Source organism: Alnus glutinosa, chromosome 4 (assembly GCF_958979055.1).
Source record: "Alnus glutinosa chromosome 4, dhAlnGlut1.1, whole genome shotgun sequence".
Lineage (NCBI taxonomy): Eukaryota > Viridiplantae > Streptophyta > Magnoliopsida > Fagales > Betulaceae > Alnus > Alnus glutinosa.
The window spans coordinates 26,924,876-26,944,319 of NC_084889.1; the positions used below are offsets into that span (position 1 = coordinate 26,924,876).

The window sequence follows — 19,444 nt, forward strand, 5'->3', positions numbered from 1 at the left end:
TGTTGTGCTCTAATTCTTATGAATTATGACAGTTTTGTGATTGACCATAATCCAGAGCTCCTTAAAACAATGTTTGCAACAAAAAAGTAAACAGATTTCTTTTAGCTCATATGAGCCGCAGGCCATCAGTGATCAGTGTATCAGATTCTGTAACTCCCAAAAATCAGGCACTTGGCACTTGGCACAATTCTTCCCGCATATATCTACAGCTTCAACTTCCCACACCCCACTCTCTACTCCTATGGCCACTAGTCCAGGCAGCATAGTGCTTTTGCAACTAGTTGATAGTACTCTATGGACAAGGACAATTTCAAACATTGGCTACAACAATTTCAATGGATTTTTACAAACAAATACACGACCTTGAGAATAGCTGTACCGTGAAGAATACAAAAAGGGGGATGGGGAGGGAAAGGAAAAAAGTAATTGAGGAAAAAGAATCACAATTCAAATCAGAGTGTATGTTGGGTCATCATCTCAACCGAGAGCACTTTCTCAGACTTGTCCCAGGCAATCTAGAACTTCTCAGCAATATTTTTGCAGTCCAATGAGCAGTGAGTCAGGTTGTAGACTTGCTCCTCTAGCCTGCTCAGTCTTCTGAAACTCATGACGGCTGAGCCTTTTCGCGTCCACTGCCTCTGGATGAACTTGGTCTGGGAACTTGAGAGCTGGTTAAGGGCTTCTGCAACGGCTTCAGAGCAGCCATGATCTCAGAAAATGTGGGTCTCAATTTTGGATCTCTAAAATGTTAGATGGATCAATTGTCAGAACTGCAGAAAATGAATTTTGAAGTATATTCGATACGCTGCAATAATCATTAAAAATATAAAAAAAGGAACTTCTCTCTACCACTCATTCACAAGTTGAAGCACACAATCTTTTGTGAACTTTTGCAATAAATAAGGCATTACCATTATCTGCTTGGTCAACAGATTTAATCAAGTCTTTAGTCTTATATACAGAAGGGGTAAAGATAAAGGTCATGTTACCCACAGGAAAGAAGTAGGTGGCCACGAGTTTTGCAAAGATAGTCCATCATTAATGGGGAGTAATCAGAAAGGATGAAATGTTTTTGAAAGAAATTATATAAGCAAATACGCTTTAAAGAACTTATTGGAAATGAGGAGTGGTAAAAACAGAGATTAAATTGAATAACATTTGCTATGTTCTCAGCATGTTTACGGCTCCAAATAGCATAAAGTGGAAGTTTAATCAGTGATATTTAGTAGAATAGACATGGGGAATAACTGTTGAAATCAGTATCATTTTCCATTGAATCTGGCATTGCATATTTTGAATCACAATATCAACAAAAATTAGTCACCCATTATCCTGATAGAACAACCAAAACAATACTTACGTCTGCCAGCATTTTTGAATAATATCTGCAATGCCAGGATCCATATCATCTGGAATATCAAGACGCCGATGTTGAAATCCAACTGCACCAACAACTTGCATCGGGTTCATTCCCCCCCATGGTTGTTGCAATGTAGAGAGCTCCCATAGTATGACTCCAAAGCTATACACATCACACCTGCATATTGAATTAAATGAAGTAATTATGAAAAGACCTCTATGAAGGGTCCAAACAAAACACAAGAAATATCAGGAGAAAAAATTTGGGGGGGGGGGGGGGGGGGGGCTTACTTTTCATCTGCAGGTTCGTTTCTTAGCACTTCTGGGGCCATCCACTCAGCCTGAAGCATGCGATACAAACATGAACTTATTCAATACCAGGTTCTAATGGATGCAGGGCAAATGATTAGAATATTCATTATCTTCTCCGCATATTCTACTAGATATAGAGTGCTCCTTTAAGTACTGTTGCAGATAACCAGGTTTCTTCTTCTTTTCTTTTTTTTATAAGTAAATAAAGTTTTATTAAAAGCATAAGGTGCCCCTAAGTACACTGAAAGTATACACAAGGAAACGCCTAAGAATGCAAAGAAAAACGAATAAGAAAATCAGAATAGCTAATCGACAATGATGACAAAAAGGCCACCGTCCAAAGATGCAGCATATAAAGAAACGAGGCTACAATATCTTCCTTGGAATTCTCCATGTGTTCGAAACACCTAAGATTTCTCTCTTTCCAAACACACCAAAGGATGCAAATAGGCACTATCTTCCAAACCGCAGCACTCCTTGGCCTTCCAAGCTTCCACCAACAGGCAAATAATTCGATAACTCTTCTACGCATGACCCAAGACATACCAAACCGAGAAAAAACATGATGCCACAAAGTGGAAGCCACATCACAGTGAAGAAGAAGGTAGTCCACAGATTCCCCATCTCTCTTGCACAAGTAGCATCTATCCACAATGATGATCTTCCGCTTCCTGAGATTGTCCACTATAAGAATCTTGCCTAGGGCTGCCGCCCATGCAAAAAAAACCGCCCTCGAATGAGCTTGAGTCTGCCACACACTCTTCCAAGGAAAGCGTCTACCTTCAGAGCCAACCAAGGAGCTGAAGTAGGACTTGACCTTGAACCCACCTTTCTTGGAAGGGACCCACCAGAGCCTATCTGCACAATCTCGACTCATCGTGGCTGAATGAAGCACCTGAAATAAGGAGGTAAAGACACCCACTTTCCAATCATGCGCCTCTCTAACAAAGCTAACGCTCCACTGAATAGAGCCACCCAAAACCTCCATACTATCCGCAACGGAAGCATCCTTCACCCGAGCAATACCAAAAAGAATAGGAAAAGCATCCTTCAACACCGTATCCCCGCACCACAAATCATGCCAAAATTTTGTCATAACCCCATCCCCCACCTCAAATCTAGTAAAACCAGAGACAATTCCCCACCCTTTCCTGATATTCTTCCACAGCTCCACCCCAAAAGGACCTACAGGCTCACGGGAGCACCACCCACCCCACAAACTGCCGAACTTAGAATCCACCGCAACTCTCCACCAAGCATCTCTCTCAATTCCATACCGCCACAACCATTTGCCAAACAAAGCGCGATTGAACAACAAATTCCAAATACCCAACCCCCTTTTTGAAATTGGGGTACAAACCTTCGACCAACTCACCAAGTGAAATTTTAACTCTTCACCCATCCCACCCCAAAGAAAATCCCGTTGTAACTTCTCTATGCGAGTAACACTCCCCGGGATAGGGAACAGAAACAAATAATAAGTAGGCACATTGGCAAGAGTACTCTTGGGTGACTCTACCACCCTTAAAGAGGTATAACCTTGCCAACTAGCCAGTCGATGCTCTATCTTCTCGACAAACCCGTCCCAAATATGAATGGACTTATAGGAAGCCCTCAAAGGAAGACCAAGATAGCCTTTCCACTTGATCAACATTCTCCACTGGAATTAAATTTGACTTCGCCAAATTAACCTTCAAACCCGAAGCAGCTTCAAACAGGAGGAAGAGACTCCGCAAATGACGCAACTGAGAAGAATGAGCACTACAAAAAATCATAGTGTCATCTGCAAACGGAAGATGCAAAAAATCTGCATTACCAACTTTAAAACCTTCCAACAAACCCACACTAACCGTAGCAGAAATCATACAGCTCAAAGCTTCCATCACAAACACAAACACAAACAAAAGGGGAGACAGAAGGTCCCCTTGTCTCAAACCTCTGGAACTACTGAAGAACCCATAAGGAGATCCATTGACTAACACCGAAAACCACACAAAAGAAATGCAATGAGCAATCCAGGAACACCATTTATCCCCAAAACCACACTGTTTTAGCATATACAATAGAAAATCTCAATTTACATGATCGTATGCTTTCTCCAAATCCATTTTACACATGACACCTGGTTCCCCCGGTCTAAGTCTACTATCAAGGCATTCATTTGCAATAAGGATCGGATTGAGGATCCCTGAGATTTGGATATGACCTTATCCAACACTGGCTTCAATCTGTTTGCTAGAACCTTAGCAATGATCTTGTAAACACCTCCTACAAGACTTATAGGCCGAAAATCTATGAGGGAAATCGCACCAAGAACCTTTGGAATAAGCGAAATGAACGAAGCATTCAAGCTTTTCTCGAACCAACCTCTCTCATGAAAGTCATGAAAAACCGCCAAAATGTCCGAGCTCAAGACATCCCAGCATGCTTGGAAAAATGCCATAGAAAACCCATCAGGACCTGGTGCCTTGTCACCATTCATAGCTGACACTACCTTCCTAACCTCTTCCTTCTCGAAAGCTCTCTCCAACCAGCTGGCTTCAGACTCTAGAATAGAATCAAAGGATAACCCATCCACCATAGGCCTCCATGGACACGGCTCAGAAAAGAGCTTTTGATAGAACTGGACCACGTACTCACCTATATCTGACTGGTTAGAAGAAATAGTATCTCCAATCAATAAAGAGTCTATAGAGTTGTACCTTCTATTAGAGTTGGCCATGGAATGGAAGAATTTAGTACATTTATCCCCTTTCTTTAGCCACATCACCCTTGATTTCTGCCTCCACCTCACTTCCTCTAAAAGAGAAACCCTTTCTATCTCGCCGACAATCTCTGTCTTCTTTAGTATCTCCTCCTCAACTAGAGCCCTACTACTTTCAAAAGAATCAAACGCCTGAAGTTCTTCAAACAGCTTCCTCTTGTTCCTCTCTACACTGCCAAACACCTCTTCATTCCATTTCTTCAAATCTTGTTTCAAGGCCTTGAGTTTACCTTGGAACGAATAAGAATCCCACCACTGTTTCACCCTCTCCACAAAACCATCCGCTTTAAGCCACATGTTCTCAAATTTGAAAGGCCTTTTCCCCCTAGAAACGACGTTGTAATCGAGAAGAATCGGGAAGTGGTCTGAATAGAGGCGAGGAAGCCCTTCCAAGATACCACAGGGAACCGAGCTTCCCAATATGGGGAGACTAGAAAGCGATCAATCCTAGACCAAATGAGAGGATCAAGCCTAAACGACCAAGTATAAGAGCCCCCAGTGAGAGGAAGATTCATTAGACCCTGATAAAAAATAAAATCAGAGAAATCTCTCATAGCAGACATACTACCCTCTCTAGATCTTTCACTAGGGAACCGAGTAACATTGAAATCACCCCTTGTACACCGTGGCATGCTCCACCAACTGAGAATCCCAGCCAGCTCATCCCAAAGAAGTCTCCTATCAAAATCAGAATTCGGGCCATAAACACCTGCAAAGGCCAAGACGAATCGATCTACATTCCTGAAGGAAACTGCAAGAGTGAATTCCCCCACACAAACATCAACATTCTCCACTACCCTTTTATCCCACATGATCAAGATGCTCCCTGAGGCCCCACAAGAATCTAAACAGCACCAATCCACATTATTACAACCCCATAAGCTGCGCACAAAACTTCTCGACATACCCTGAACCTTGGTTTCTTGGAAGCAAATAATATCCACCTTCCAATCTCTAAGCAAGTTACTTATCCTAAGACGTTTGCTCCACTTGTTTAGCCCCCTCACATTCCAGGAAAGAACCCTAGGCTTCATGACACAACATGAAGTCCCCTCGCCTTCCTTCTCCTGCGGCTTGAGCATGAACCTCTCACATCGTAATTGATAGAACACTTCAAATTTTCAACCTCCCTTTTGCCCTTCGTTCCACAGCCCGACATGGCTCCCACCACTTCATTACAACGTTCCGCTTCGAGATAAGTCAAAAGAGCCAACAATTGTAGCTTATGACCCTCATACGAAATCCCTACGATGGGATAAATCACATTCGCACACTGAATAACCCAGTCAGAGTAACCTGAAAAAATCCCCGATGTTGTAGAATAGGTATTGAGAGGTGACACCCTACCTGGATCTCCTTCCAATTCAGCTGAAACACATACTGCCTTTCCCACTTCCTGCCACTTCAATAGGCCGATCTCTCTCTTGAAACACGACCATCTCTGAACACCCAAAGGGCTGGCTGTTAGAAATCCCAGCAACAACCCTATCCTGCAGAGACTGAAGGTGGGGAAAGTGATTCATCGGAAGCCCCAACCCAGACAACCCAGAGACAGCCGGATCCACTGCAGTGCTCCTTTGCCAAGCAGGAATCCCCCTACCGACACTTCCTGAACTAGAACCAAGCTGCCATGACACCCTATTACTGACTTCAATCTCCGCAAGATGCAAATCAGATGTCACCTGAGATAACACTGCACGCGCATCCACCCTACTCTTGCTCACCAACTGATTCTGCCCCAAATGGACCCTTACTGGCGACATAACTTCCCTCGGATCGCCGGAAACCTCCTCAGACATCAAACCCACAAACGAAGGACCCACCGAACCAACTAAACCCAAAGTTCAAGAGCAATAGCACCAAAAACAATTGGAATAACTTACCTTTTAACACCATTGTATAATTATACAATCTCATTGTCACCATCCCCATGGACACCAAATGTACACGAGTTCTTTAACCTTTATTGAAAAGAGAATACGCCATTTGCTGTAATTTTATCAGTCAAGTATGCTGTAAACAGCAAGTCCAGATGATCTTGCAGAATGAGGAACTTTTGGAATAGTTCTCTCCTTGTGATTTTGAAAGTTTGAGAGAACATGTTCCAAGTTTATTGCAATGCATATATCAAACTCGATATCAAATAACAGTCAAAATAAAACCAATTTTCTCTGCAATTTGTCCTTGAGCCATTTGCCAAATCAAAAAGATGTATAGTTCTTTTTTTCCCTCTTAATCACCACTAGAAACTCTACCAAATGCCTAGGTCATGCAACCAACAGAACATAAAGTTCAAAACAAAAAATGAAACAGATGACAATCCTATCATGAGAAGCACAGATGTAAATAGTTCACTATTACAGGAAACATCTAGAAGGTGCATAGATACCAGATATGATCATGAAAAGAAAATATCCAGCATTGCAACATGAACATAATAGATCAGTAAATCAAAAACATGGAAGACCAAGTAAGATGGATGACCCAAAAACAAACAGAAGGAAAAAAATTATAATAATAATAATAATAAAAAAATAATAATAATAAAAAAAGAAGGCTGGTTCAAAAGCAAAAAGGGAAGAAAAAGAAAATGAAAGTTGCTAATGGCTTACCGTCCCTGCAGTTGACCTTGAAGAGAGAAATGTGCTATTTTTCATCCGTGATAACCCAAAATCGCACACCTGAACAGGCAGAAAATTTTTCATCATGATGGGTTAGGCATGGAAGATACATTCAATATATTCAGCATCTCAGTTACGAAATAAGACACCACCTTCACAACCCAATTTTTATCAACAAGAAGATTTGGGGACTTCAAATCACGGTGTACTATTACGGGAGAGCAGTTGTGCAAATAATTCATTCCCCGAGCCTGAAAGTTTAATCATTCAAAAACAATCAATTATCTCCAGCAAAGTCAACAATTATAGCGAGTTGCTGACTGAAAGTGGAATGAAGGGCAAGAATGACAGTATCATACAGCATCAAGGGCCATCCTCAACCGCTTTCTTTCATCTAATTGATTGTTAGGCCGGTGAATCAGCCTATACAAACTACCTCTGCAAAAAATAAAAAAATAAAAAAAAAAATAAAAATTGATGTGCTTTAGCATTCCAACTTAACATAACTAATAAGACATAAGAAATAATTGATCAAACACAAACATACTGGCGGTGTGTAACAGTTTAATTAACTGGTACTGGATTTTTAGGGTTAGGTTTACTGAATTATGAATGTAATTGGAATGAAACTGAAGAAATGGAAGAAATATTCAGTAATGAGAGAATTGATGAACGAACAGTAATGAAAATTACAGAAATGAAATGGACTCTTCGAGATGTCCGGTCTTCAGAGCATTCGAGGTGCTCAGCCTCCAGTTTACCACAGTAAACAAATCACTAATCTCATATCCCCTACAATTAAGCTATTGGCCTTTATATACGCATAACTCAGGCTCATTATCCCTAAAGGTAAACTAAGTCCAGCCCACCAAGCTACCAAGGCCCAAGTCCCATTTTTCACTAATATACTCATTACACAATGGAAGCTCTTAAACGAGCAGAATCATAATGGCAGAGTAAGCGCTTAGCTCTTATTCAATTGGGAAATTTGATAGAGATTAATTAGATAAGCCATATTAAGCCTCTTAACTCATAAGGGTTACCACTGTGTTGCTTAAGTCTTTATTTCTGAGAAAATTGTATGACTGGATATCTGTTGTAGGCAGTGATCCTTCTTTTCCCCAGAGATGGTAATGTTTTATGGGATTCTCCAGTCACATTCTGTGTACTTGCCAAGTCTCTTTCATCATTAAATTATTTATCAAAACATGTGCGATCTTTCTCTTTTTTTCTGACTCTGATAAAGCAAACATGAAAGAACAACAGCAACAACAACAATATAACCATAAATCTCAAGAAAATTTCCCAAATGGGGAAGTGGCCTAAAATACAGTCGAGAAAAAAGATACAAGAAAGTTTAATTCTGAACGCTATTTGTATGTCAATCAATAATTTCTAAAACCCTACCATACAAGATCCTCGTGTGTGTGTGTGCGCGCATCTATCGATTTCATTTAAATCAATGCATGAGAAGAAACATTAATCAATCAGGAAAAAAGGGGAATATTCCTGAACTATTCCAGAACTACCATAGGAAAAGTATACTTGGAACCTGTTTGGGATTGCGTTAAGGAGCTTAAAAAGTACTTTTAGTACGTAAAAAAATTGTGCCAAGCAAAAATGAGCATGTTTGGTAAAAAACTTGAAGGGCACTTTATTTATTTTTATTTTTTTTGGCTCTGAAAAAGCTCAAAACTGCATTTTGGGAAAAGCTTGAAAATGAAGTTTTTTTTCTAAAAAGCTCTATTTCCCAACGCAATCTCAAACAAGTTCTTAATATAGTCTTGTAATAATAAGAGCTTCTTGTGGTAAGTTAACAATATGGCATTCATTGACTTCCATAAATATGTGATTAGGCTATAACACAATTAAGGTCAGAAATAAAGTGTTTACATACCTGGGAAGAAATTCAGTGACAATTGAAAGATTTGGGGCACGTGTTACAGCTCCCATGAAGAGAACAACATTTGGATGCCTCAGTCTTTTCATTATCCGAACCTTGCAATTCAAACCACAAGTAGGAAAAAAAAAAAAAAAAAAATTTAAAAACAATCCTTTACATACTCAGAGATACCAATGACAGCAAAAAGTAGAAAAAGTTAAATCCTAAAGGATGTGATTGAGGCATGTAAATTAGACGGTGGAAGAAGTGGGGTGTAAAACAAAAGAGAGATACCACTTTTCAAGTTAGACCCAAGTAAATGATCTTCACATACTTAGAGATAACCGTTTAAACATTAGTCGTCCCAAAAGTTTAAGCAGATAACACATGTGGGTTAAACTCTCCCTCAATAAATAAAGCCCAAAACTTGAAATATTTAACTGAAATGGAAATTAATGCTCCTGTTTATAAATAGAATATGATAAATAATTACGAAGTTAAGGTTCAAACTCAAGATCGCTGCTCGAATACCATGTTAAATCAACAATTATCCTAAAAACTTAAGTTAATAGGAAATTGTAAATTTTATCATTTACTTAAAATTCTAACAATAACAATTTTTTTGATAAATAAAACTGTTCAGTGGATGATTCGTAGCTCAAACATTCTAACAATAACAATGATAGCAAAAAGTAGTAAAAGCTTAATTTAAAACAAATAGGTTTAGGCGTGCACGTAAGAGGGTGGAAAGAGTTGGCATGAAAAAGGTAACAGGTACATTTTCCAAACTCTTTATCACAATCTTGACAAATATGTCCATACATCTCATCCTATATATTTTGATGAGTCAATCATACAGTCAAGAAATAAGGCAACATGGGGCAAGGACCATTATTTACAGCACATACAACCTTATAACTGAGCTCGCCACAGAAATAACCCTCATTTGTATCATACTTTGTCATGATGTCCTATGTGTTAATCAGAATGAATAACGAATTCACCAGAGTTAATGTGAGGGCTGAAGAATGGCAGTAATTAAATGAATATGATGTTGTCAATTTATTGAAGTGACACCTCACTAGCACATATTAAGCAAATTAATTACATCATTTGAAAGATTCACACACAAATAAGACAAAACTAAAGAAACTTCATTTTATTTTCTCTTGAAACAAGATCTAAGAAACCATACAAAGGTAAATGCACTCATTAAAAAATAAATATAACAAAATAAAGATTAACTCCAAGGAAGAATGGATATCTCAATCAAACTGTCGTATCGGTATCCATATCTAATATAGATATGTGGGATAAGGCAGAATACCTACCCATAAATAAATAAATAAATAATTATTTTTTTTTAAGTGACACGAGAGTATACAGGTTGGACATGGCATGGATATGGCACAGATATGTTTAGGTAAAAAAAATGATTTTTCTTAAAGAGAAAATGAGAGCTGAACATATATTTGAGAGGATACATTATAGAACAACCCGCCCCCCCCCCCCCCCCCCCCCCAAAACCACCCACCCCAAGGTGTACTACTTTTACATAAATTTTTATTTCTTATAAACAAATGGAGGTTTAAATGTAAAGCACAAGTTCTATTGCTTTAGATAATTTAATGTTCAAAAACTGAAAGGAAATAAATTTAATTTACATTTTCCTATCAATTGAAGTTTTTGGGACAATTTATAATTTATCATGATATTAGAAAATCAGATCTAATGTATGAGTCCGACCAACTTCCACATGGTTTAATATTCCATATGTTAGACCACCATATAGAAGGGATTGTTAGAACCACATGTAAGGGGTAGTGTTGAGAAATATCAAATTCATCATTTCTTACTAACTTAAAATTTTGGGACAATTGGCGATGCATTAACAGAAAGTAAGCAAAGAGGGAAAGCAAGGGGCAAGCAAATTGTACCTCACTTTTGAATTCCTCAAGTGATTCACCAGAAATATCTTGGTTTAGAAACCTCTTCACAGCCACTTCCTATAAAAACAAAAGAGTGACAATAAGATCAAAATATAAACTTTCCAAAAACAGGAATTTGACACAAAATAAGCAACAAATCTCAAAACAAACAAGAAGCGGAGAGACATTGCTAGACAGTTGAATATCTAATTCCAAACTCTACAAGTAGAAAGACATCCCAAAACAAAGAAGATATTCTAGTTACATTAAGCATTTTAGGAATAGGAAATGGTGATATGATGCTTTGGGCACAAACACGTAAACAAGGTCTAAGAATATCTCAAATTATTCAATCAGGGGTAAACCTTCCAAAGACTTAATTCAGATAAACAAACACAATAAAAGGAGATAAAATAAGTAAAGCGTAGTCATCAGATTGATGCATTAATACTCAAACACCATATGCTAATTATAGCAGACGTAATACTCTCTTCCCAATTTAAGTTGACATCTCCGAGTGCAGGGTCGATGTTCAAGGGGACCATTTAAAGTATGCTCATATTGCTGTCATTACAACCAAAATAGAGCTTAATGCCTTAACAAGGTCCTTAATTGCATTAGATAATGTTAAGCCCTGACCTTTTTTGGGCCTCATACAACATCCTGTAGAAGTTTTCAGCTCCAAGTGTAAAACCAACCAACATAATGTGCGGACTTGCAAAACCATGCATTTGGTTGTAGGCTTTTGCCTAACATCTGAAAGAAACAATGATCAACATTGTTTTGAAAGTACCTACTGATATATTTCGAATCATTAGGAGTCCTTTCCAGTCATTTTACTAACTATGCAAAAAATGATACTCATGGATTTTAAGCCATATAACTCTTTATACCTCAAGTAAAACCAACTTCCCTCAGGACCAATTAAAAAAAACAATGAAAGGGAATCTCCTAAAATTTAAAAAGTACCTATTTCTATTTTCATATTTTTTTTAAGCATTACAGAAAAGAAAAGAAAAAAATGCTTTAATACATGTTTATAAAACTTTGGAAGAAAGACTTTCTGATGAACTTATGTCAATTAGGTATAATTCCTGACATCGAGGTTCTTTATATGCTTAATTAATGCAGTATATCTGTCTGACGCAATTTATCATATACTCTAGAGGTTTCCCTTATTGTCCAGTTTAGTAGCTGGAGCCTTCAGCCAACCTATATTGATCATAGTAACCCTAAAAAACCTAAATCAAAGGGCCATCCTACATCATTCCCATTGTCTGCAAACTCTTTTATCTTATCACATCTAAGATATTTTGCAGCTGCAAATTTGTCTCACATTTTTCATGTTGTCATCCATTCCCACATTTTGAAAGGTGCCTATAAGCCATACAGAGGGTTTCTAGCCACACAGAGACAATTGCAGCACAGATACTTAACATCTCTGAAACCAAACCAAAAGGAATGGATTACACCCATATTAGACACCACAAAAACAACGTTTACACCAGTCATTCTGCATGAGAAAACTTACAGTTCCATGCCAGTCTCCACGATATACCTCCCCATATGATCCTGTAGAACAAAGGACAAACCAAAAAGATGAAATTACACATAAGTGAAAGCAATCTCAAGTATTCTTCTTTATATGACAAGAACTAGATGAACTAGATGGCACAATGCACTGGTAAATACCAAGTCCGATACGCTCACCCAAGGTGATCTCCTCCCATTGAATCTCGAGTTCTGCAACTTCATCAAGTGTGACATCAGATTTTGTGCTATCATTACCTGCCGAGCTATCTGATATTCTCTCTCCTTCTGAAATGGCTCCAGAAGCATCATGCTGCCGGTCATCACTACCCCGTTGCTCATAACCAGCACCATCTGCATCTCCATCACTCTTTGCACCCTGTTCATACTGCTTACTGACAGCTGCAGTTGTTGCAACCACAGCTGCTGCAGTGGCAGTGGCAGCAGCTGCTACAGGAAGTTCAAAATTGGACTCGTTGCTTGACTTTGCTACAGCAACTACCATTGAAGATGCAACAACAGCTGCTGCAGCTGCTGCTGCAGCAGCAACAGGTACGTTTTTTGTATATTTCACAGGAGTTATTTCAAGGCATGATGAGATAGGCTGTCTAGTTGCTTCCACTGTATCAAGCGGAAGGTTAATGCCTAAGCCTTCCACAGATTTAAGATGCTCCAGTTGACCAGAAGAAATTATTGCTTTAGAGTGCACTCTGTAGGGCAGCAAAGGAGGCAAAATTCTAGAAAGATCAGAATCATCTTGACCTTTGATTTCTTGGGTTCCAATCCCAAGCTTATTTTCATCCTTATATTCAATTGGTAACCTGGCCTCAACTGCTGACACATCTAATGGGTCATGATAAATTTCAGAGAACAAGTTTGGTGGAGCGACAACACCACTCTCAAGTAGCACATCATGAAGTTTTTGAGCTAATTGTGGATTCTCCTTTGCAGCATCAATCATGTATTGTGAAACATCTTTCACTTTCATTCTACGTACAGCAGGTGAGCTAATACCTTCAGTCCAAGAAGGAGATCTTGTATGCATGTAAGGATAATTAGGCCTCCCAGGAGGCTCCCGCACAGGCACCTTCTCTACATTGGAGGGAGTTCTAAAATCATCTAAGGATGACTTGTGCTCTTCATCACTTTTAGTTGGCCTGGTTACATTTGCAGAAGTGAAATCACTTCTGTCATCACATTCTTTTCCTAAAGCTGCTAAATTGCTGAACCGAGGCCTCTTGTCCAATGTCCCAAAGTCCGAATGTTCTTCAGATGAACTTCCAACCCCACTGCTTGAAGAGGCCATATGAGAGTCAATATCTCTAGACAAAGGACTTGCAGAAGTGAACGATTCATCATATTCTATATGCGACCCAGCTGCATCAGATGGAATAAGTGTACCAGGATCTGCCATTAGGTCAACGATATACTCCCTGAAAGTCATGTTATCCGCATCTTAAAAACAGATAAGGCTTTGCAACCGCAATTGTCTTTTTAAAAAAAAAAAAATTAAAAAAAATGCCAAGATAAATGAGGCAATTTTCTGCTCTGACATCAATTTCAACAGCATTTGACAATAATGAACAGAAAAAAAAAAATGCAACATATGCAAATGCATTCCTAAGACACCAAATATAAGCACTCAATTAGATTCTAGAACAGTGATGTAAGAACATCACATGTTGTTCCATTTTCATGCACTATGAGCGAGAAAGAAGAAATAAAGCACATCTTATATGCATAACAAAATCATGTTTCAGAAAACAGAAAATAGATAACTAAACCCTCAATCATCCAGCTGACTTGACTGCATTGCGAAACATAAACTTATAATTACCTTCCATCATCAATCTTCACGACATTCATTGCCACAGCATCAGAACCCGTGTACTGCTGTCCTTTAACCAATCGGCATGGGAAACCCACACTATCAGCCAAAACCTACATAAGCACACAAAAGTTGGTAGAAAAGAACTACTAGCGGAAGACCAGGATTCCTCACTACAAGGAAAACTGATAAAACAAGAGTTAGTTAATGACAGAGCATATAACACAAGATAATCATATAACCTAATAAGAAGAATGACAAAGCTGTTGATTTTTACTGCAATATTGTAAAGCTGTCAAAAGAAAACTGGAAATGGTTGAAGACGGCTGACTCATAGGTGACAGAGCAGCTTCTAAAAATATACCTGCTGAACACCTTGATAACATGATAACCTGAGTACTTATCACAACACAGTTGTCGAGAACAGTTAATGTGGAGGCGCTGACTACCCTTCAACATCATATTATTCTACTAGATACTAGACCAGTCAAATTCTAACATATCAGAGATGGTACACAGGACAATGTTAGCCTGAAATGTGCCATCAAACTATTCACCTTTACCTTCTGAAAGAGATGCTTTAAATTTCACTAGAAGTGAGAAAGATAATGACCCAAGAGCAGTTTTTCTGTCCCTATATATTGTGTAAAAGTGAAACGCCGTGTAGGAGGGCTGAGGAGATAAAAATAATATTATTATGCAGAAAAAGGATCCTTAATATCATCATGGTATGTACCATAATGTCGTCCATAGACATAGCAAGGGCTCAGGCTAGGATCTTTCTACATATCTTATCAATTTAAAAGAAGATTAAAATAGGGAGAACAGATTTTGGTGTGCCACAGATGAGTCAGAATTATTCAGTGAGGTAACCTCCAAAACATTGGTTCAACAAAAGTGGTGAACAATGGTGAGAGGATGTAAAATCACTTGTGATCACCGGTTGCCTCAAAGCCATCTCTAACGTGATTCATTTATGAATGTATCTCTAAAAGAGGTACTGATATAATCTAAACCATGATGCTTTTTTGGTGACTACCTATAACACTCATGTCCCACATTGAGAAGATGAGGAGTAGCCCACATACAGTGGGTGGTTTATAAAGATCATCATGAGTGTAAGTTTCACATTGCCTAGTTATTAGGAGAAACTGAACTTTATAAGAGATACTAAAAAAGCTCAAAATTAACTAGTCTTTTTGAGATGATAGTACAAATGTTGCTAACATTTTTCCCTGTGTCGTTACAAATGGTACCAGCGCTACCTTGTAATGTGCCGTGGGGTACTGTCAGCGCCACATGACGTAGCATTGATGAGGACGTCAGAGGTTAAAGGTGGGGAGTTTGTAACACCCCTGTCCCATATTCGGAAGATAAAGAGTAGCCCACATTGAGTGGGTGATTTATAAAGATAGTAATAAGTGTTAAGTCCCACATTACCTAGTTAGTAAGTGAAACTGGGTTTTATAAAAGATTCTAGGAAGCTCCAAATTGACTAGTCATTTTCAAAGACTCAGCATTCTGAAGTGAACAAAAGAAATATGGGAATAAATTAGCAAGTGTAAAAAGAATGCGATCACGCAATTGCATATACCTCGCACTTCTTTAAATCTTTCTCAAACTACCAACTCTGGCATTTCCAATCTGAGATACATCCGTCCAAAACGATGAAAACACCAATTTACTCAATCATAACCAAGTGTCCCACACAAATTAGATCAAAAGCAGCCACGAACTTGATATGATTATATTACCAATGAGTGCAGTAGAAGGAAACCATGACTATGAAGCTTGCATAGATAATTTTGGCAAAAGCACCAACAGGAATTTCAAATGTGGTAGTCAAAGACTCCCATATAACATCAAAAGTGGCAGTGCCATAGCCAATTGGGTTTTAAACCATGAAATAAAGGAAACAAAGTCGGGCAGATACCTTGAACAGTAATGCGCGGTGACGAGCCAATCCAATTGTCAGAGAACCAAGCGGCAAAACCATGCTACCAAGTGTTGCTTTCAAACTGTAACTCAGATTTTTCCATGCTCTCGACATGTTGTCAGGATCCCCAACTGGTCCACCCATATAGTCAGCAACTAAAATAGCAAGCTTTCGGACCAAATTACTACCTACAAAAACTAGAGAATTGGACCTTGATTCGACAGCCAGCTCTAGAGCCCTCTGTTCAAGTTTCAACAAATTAGCGTCAGCAGCCCTATTGACTAAAACTGCTTCCCAGGTGATTCTGTCTGACACTGATGTTCCTTGCAAATCAACAAGGGAAGGCATTCTTTCTGTGGTTGACTCAGTCATAACTCCATACAGGTCATAGAAACCATCCAAGATCTTGTCATCATAGCTAAGAGAATTGTAATTCTGTGAAGCATGGATAAATCTAGGATATGAGATAGGTTAGAAAGGAATAAAAACAAGACAAAGATTAGAAACAAAGTTAAACAGAAGTAATCTTGTATAATAATATCAGTCGCCAGTTAGTCTAAAAATAGATATATCAAGCACTCGGCCAAACTAGGGAATGATTTTAAAGCATTATTTCAAAACAATATTTTATGCTTCACTTTACCCCATGTTATGCTGAAATATCACCTAGTAAGGAAGGGAACAATTGGCTTTTTTGTAAGTATGCTTTCAGAAAGAAGATACACAAAGACACAAATAAGTCAAATTAACCTTGTGATGCTACTTTTCAATTGTGAAACAAAGCAAGATGTGAGAAGCACGGCTACTTGCCAGTTGTTCTCCATTGACAATGAAATATCAATATAAAGAAATAGTGGTGGAAGATAGATTTCCAGATTTCAACAGCTTGTCATCTTCCAATCGCAATTAGAATAAGAGAAACCTTGGAATGAAAAAATGAAACTACGATTACAAAAATTAAAAAGCATGCGATCCAAAAAAGAATATATACATGTACATACATATATGTATGCATACTATTTAAATATAAAATGCAGAAAAGACTATGTTACAGTTATTATGCCTTAAATGCTGAAAACGTTCACCAAGAAGCACAAAAACATCCTAAATATACAGCTAAACAAGTAGAAGAAGCCTATCTACTAGGTATTGGTTTATATATATATAATCTAACATTCTGTCACTGCAGAGCAGCTTTGATGGTAACTCTCAACAAGATTGCTTGCACTATAGAATGCGCCTAACATCAATTCGGTTGATGTTCCTGACTTTCATCACAGGTAATAGGATTAAAGGACAAGGATCACAGGAGCTATGCGGGTGCTAAAGACACCTTCCTATAATTCTTTTTCTATTTTCTTTGACGGCTCCTCAAGTCTCATGCTTAAAAATTATTATTAAAGGAAATACCACCCAATTCATGAACAAGCAATTTCAAACTAAAGGAAGCATCATAGGCATTTCTTATTAGAAACAGAATTAAACTTGTTTTATCCATAAATCTTTTCTGGTATCATTTTATATGCCACAAGAAGTTGACTATACCACAAAAAATTAACAAAATTATATAATTCGTGGTTGGATGATAAGCATAGGTGCCCCTACAAATTCTTACAATGCGTTGTGATCGTAAGAACTATGACTAACAACAAGTCAGCCAAACTGAAATCAGTAAGCAGAAGGGACAAACTTACCCAGTATCGATAGGCAACAACTTCAGCTGGAGTATTATCAAGAGCACAAGAGCCCAAACTGATCTGCTTTACGGCCTCTATCTGAACTGCCTCAGGATCCTCCTTGGCACTCAACTCCAAAGCCAGTTGTATCTGATACTCTTCCTCTACATCAGGATCCCTCGAGTTACTAGAACCCGAATCACGCCTAGCCACATCCGCAACAACATCTAAACCACTAGTACTAGCCGAATCAGACGGTTCCATTTTCTCCCCTCTTGCGACATTCGAAGAAGATGGTGGACTGGGGCTGCGTCTATTAGTAACTGAATTCAACCAACCCGAAAGCCCAGAGAGGGGTTTATGCTCAGAATTATGATGGGACCGAGAGAGCAAAAGCCTATCAGGAGACGACCCTTCATTGGCCTTACTCCCCTTTGATGAAGTGGACCTTTCTGCATCTTCTGATTGATTGGACATGATATGAAGCTTCTTAAGAAAGTTCTTCATATTATTTCACTAAAGCTAAAGTTTTGAATACTAAAGAAGTATAAATCTGGCCATAAACCTCTCCATTGTCTTGGAGCAAGCATGAAATCACAACCGCTATTCCACCACAAAAGTAAAGTTCAAACTAATCCAAAAAGGCCCTCTAGTCCAAAATCCCTTACACCCCCCCACAAGGGACCCCGAACCAATCTCTCAAATCCAAAAGCCACAGCAACCATCACAAGCAATACCCAGTAAAGCTTGCACAATACCAAGACGACCCAGATGCTTGAATTGAAAGCTAACACCCTCCTTATCACAGAACGGCAAAGACCAACTCTTTCGAAGGCAACACAGGAACAAGTATCAAATAAAGAACGCAGAGAGCTCAAAATACACCAATCTCAGCACTTTGATCTATTACGACCTTCAAGAAGCAGAATAATAGGAATAAATGAATACCCAGATTGAGAAAACTGGATCTTACTTGATTATAGAGCAGAAGAGTACATAGAAAAGAGAGAAGCGTCTCTTGGGGAAGTTTGAAAAGGAGGCAGGTAACACAGGCAGAGACAGCAAAGACCAGCAAGTGGGAGAGTAGGACCTCATAGAAAATAATGACCCACTTGAGTTGAGACGCTGAAGGATTTCACGGCCCCAGGAAAAGGTTAAACTGGTGGGAAACACAACCAACTGGCTCCCTCTCTCTCTCTCTCTCTCTCTCTATCTCTAAAGCTTGGAGCCTCAAAATCCTAGTGTGATGGCATGATTTGGAAACTGTTGTGTGGGCGAATTGCACAGAAATGGAATATTAAAAATAAGCAACTTGGGAAAAATCATTCTTTGCAACTCATCTTTTGCTATTTCAAGCAAAATTTGGTTTTGTCCTATCTGATCAAATGACTCTTTGCAAGTAGACGACAAAATTGTTTCAACTGGGAAGCCTTAAAACTTCCCTTCAGCCTTCCCTTCAGCTCCTACGGCTCCTACCAATTGTTGCTATCCACTCCGCCTCTATAATTCTCTACAAAAGTAAAAACATCCATTCAATTCTGCCATTGAAAAAAAAGGTCCGTCTTTTACGGCAAAAGAAGAAATTTTTGTTGGGTATGAATTTCGAAC

At 38.7% G+C, this 19,444-nt stretch overlaps 1 protein-coding gene across 4 annotated transcripts; it reads right to left on the minus strand.

Moving 5' to 3' along the window:
- On the minus strand, positions 1-19,077 carry LOC133866663 (probable serine/threonine-protein kinase SIS8). Of its 4 annotated transcripts, none has more exons than XM_062303261.1 (13): positions 17,855-19,077; positions 16,158-16,595; positions 14,234-14,337; positions 12,577-13,829; positions 12,398-12,438; positions 10,876-10,944; positions 8,954-9,054; positions 7,416-7,494; positions 7,209-7,307; positions 7,048-7,116; positions 1,651-1,700; positions 1,361-1,537; positions 1-740 (listed from the first exon to the last, which is right to left on the minus strand). In XM_062303261.1, exons 1-13 carry the CDS (start codon positions 18,341-18,343, stop codon positions 605-607), a joined length of 3,105 nt encoding a protein of 1,034 aa, XP_062159245.1. In that variant the 5' UTR covers positions 18,344-19,077; the 3' UTR covers positions 1-604. The 4 variants fall into 4 exon arrangements, with proteins under 4 accessions (XP_062159245.1, XP_062159244.1, XP_062159246.1 ...); XM_062303260.1 differs by having other exon boundaries at positions 12,559-13,829; positions 17,855-19,072; XM_062303262.1 differs by having other exon boundaries at positions 12,559-13,829; positions 16,158-16,614; positions 17,855-17,993.
- Between the last annotated feature and the right edge of the window lie 367 nt (positions 19,078-19,444).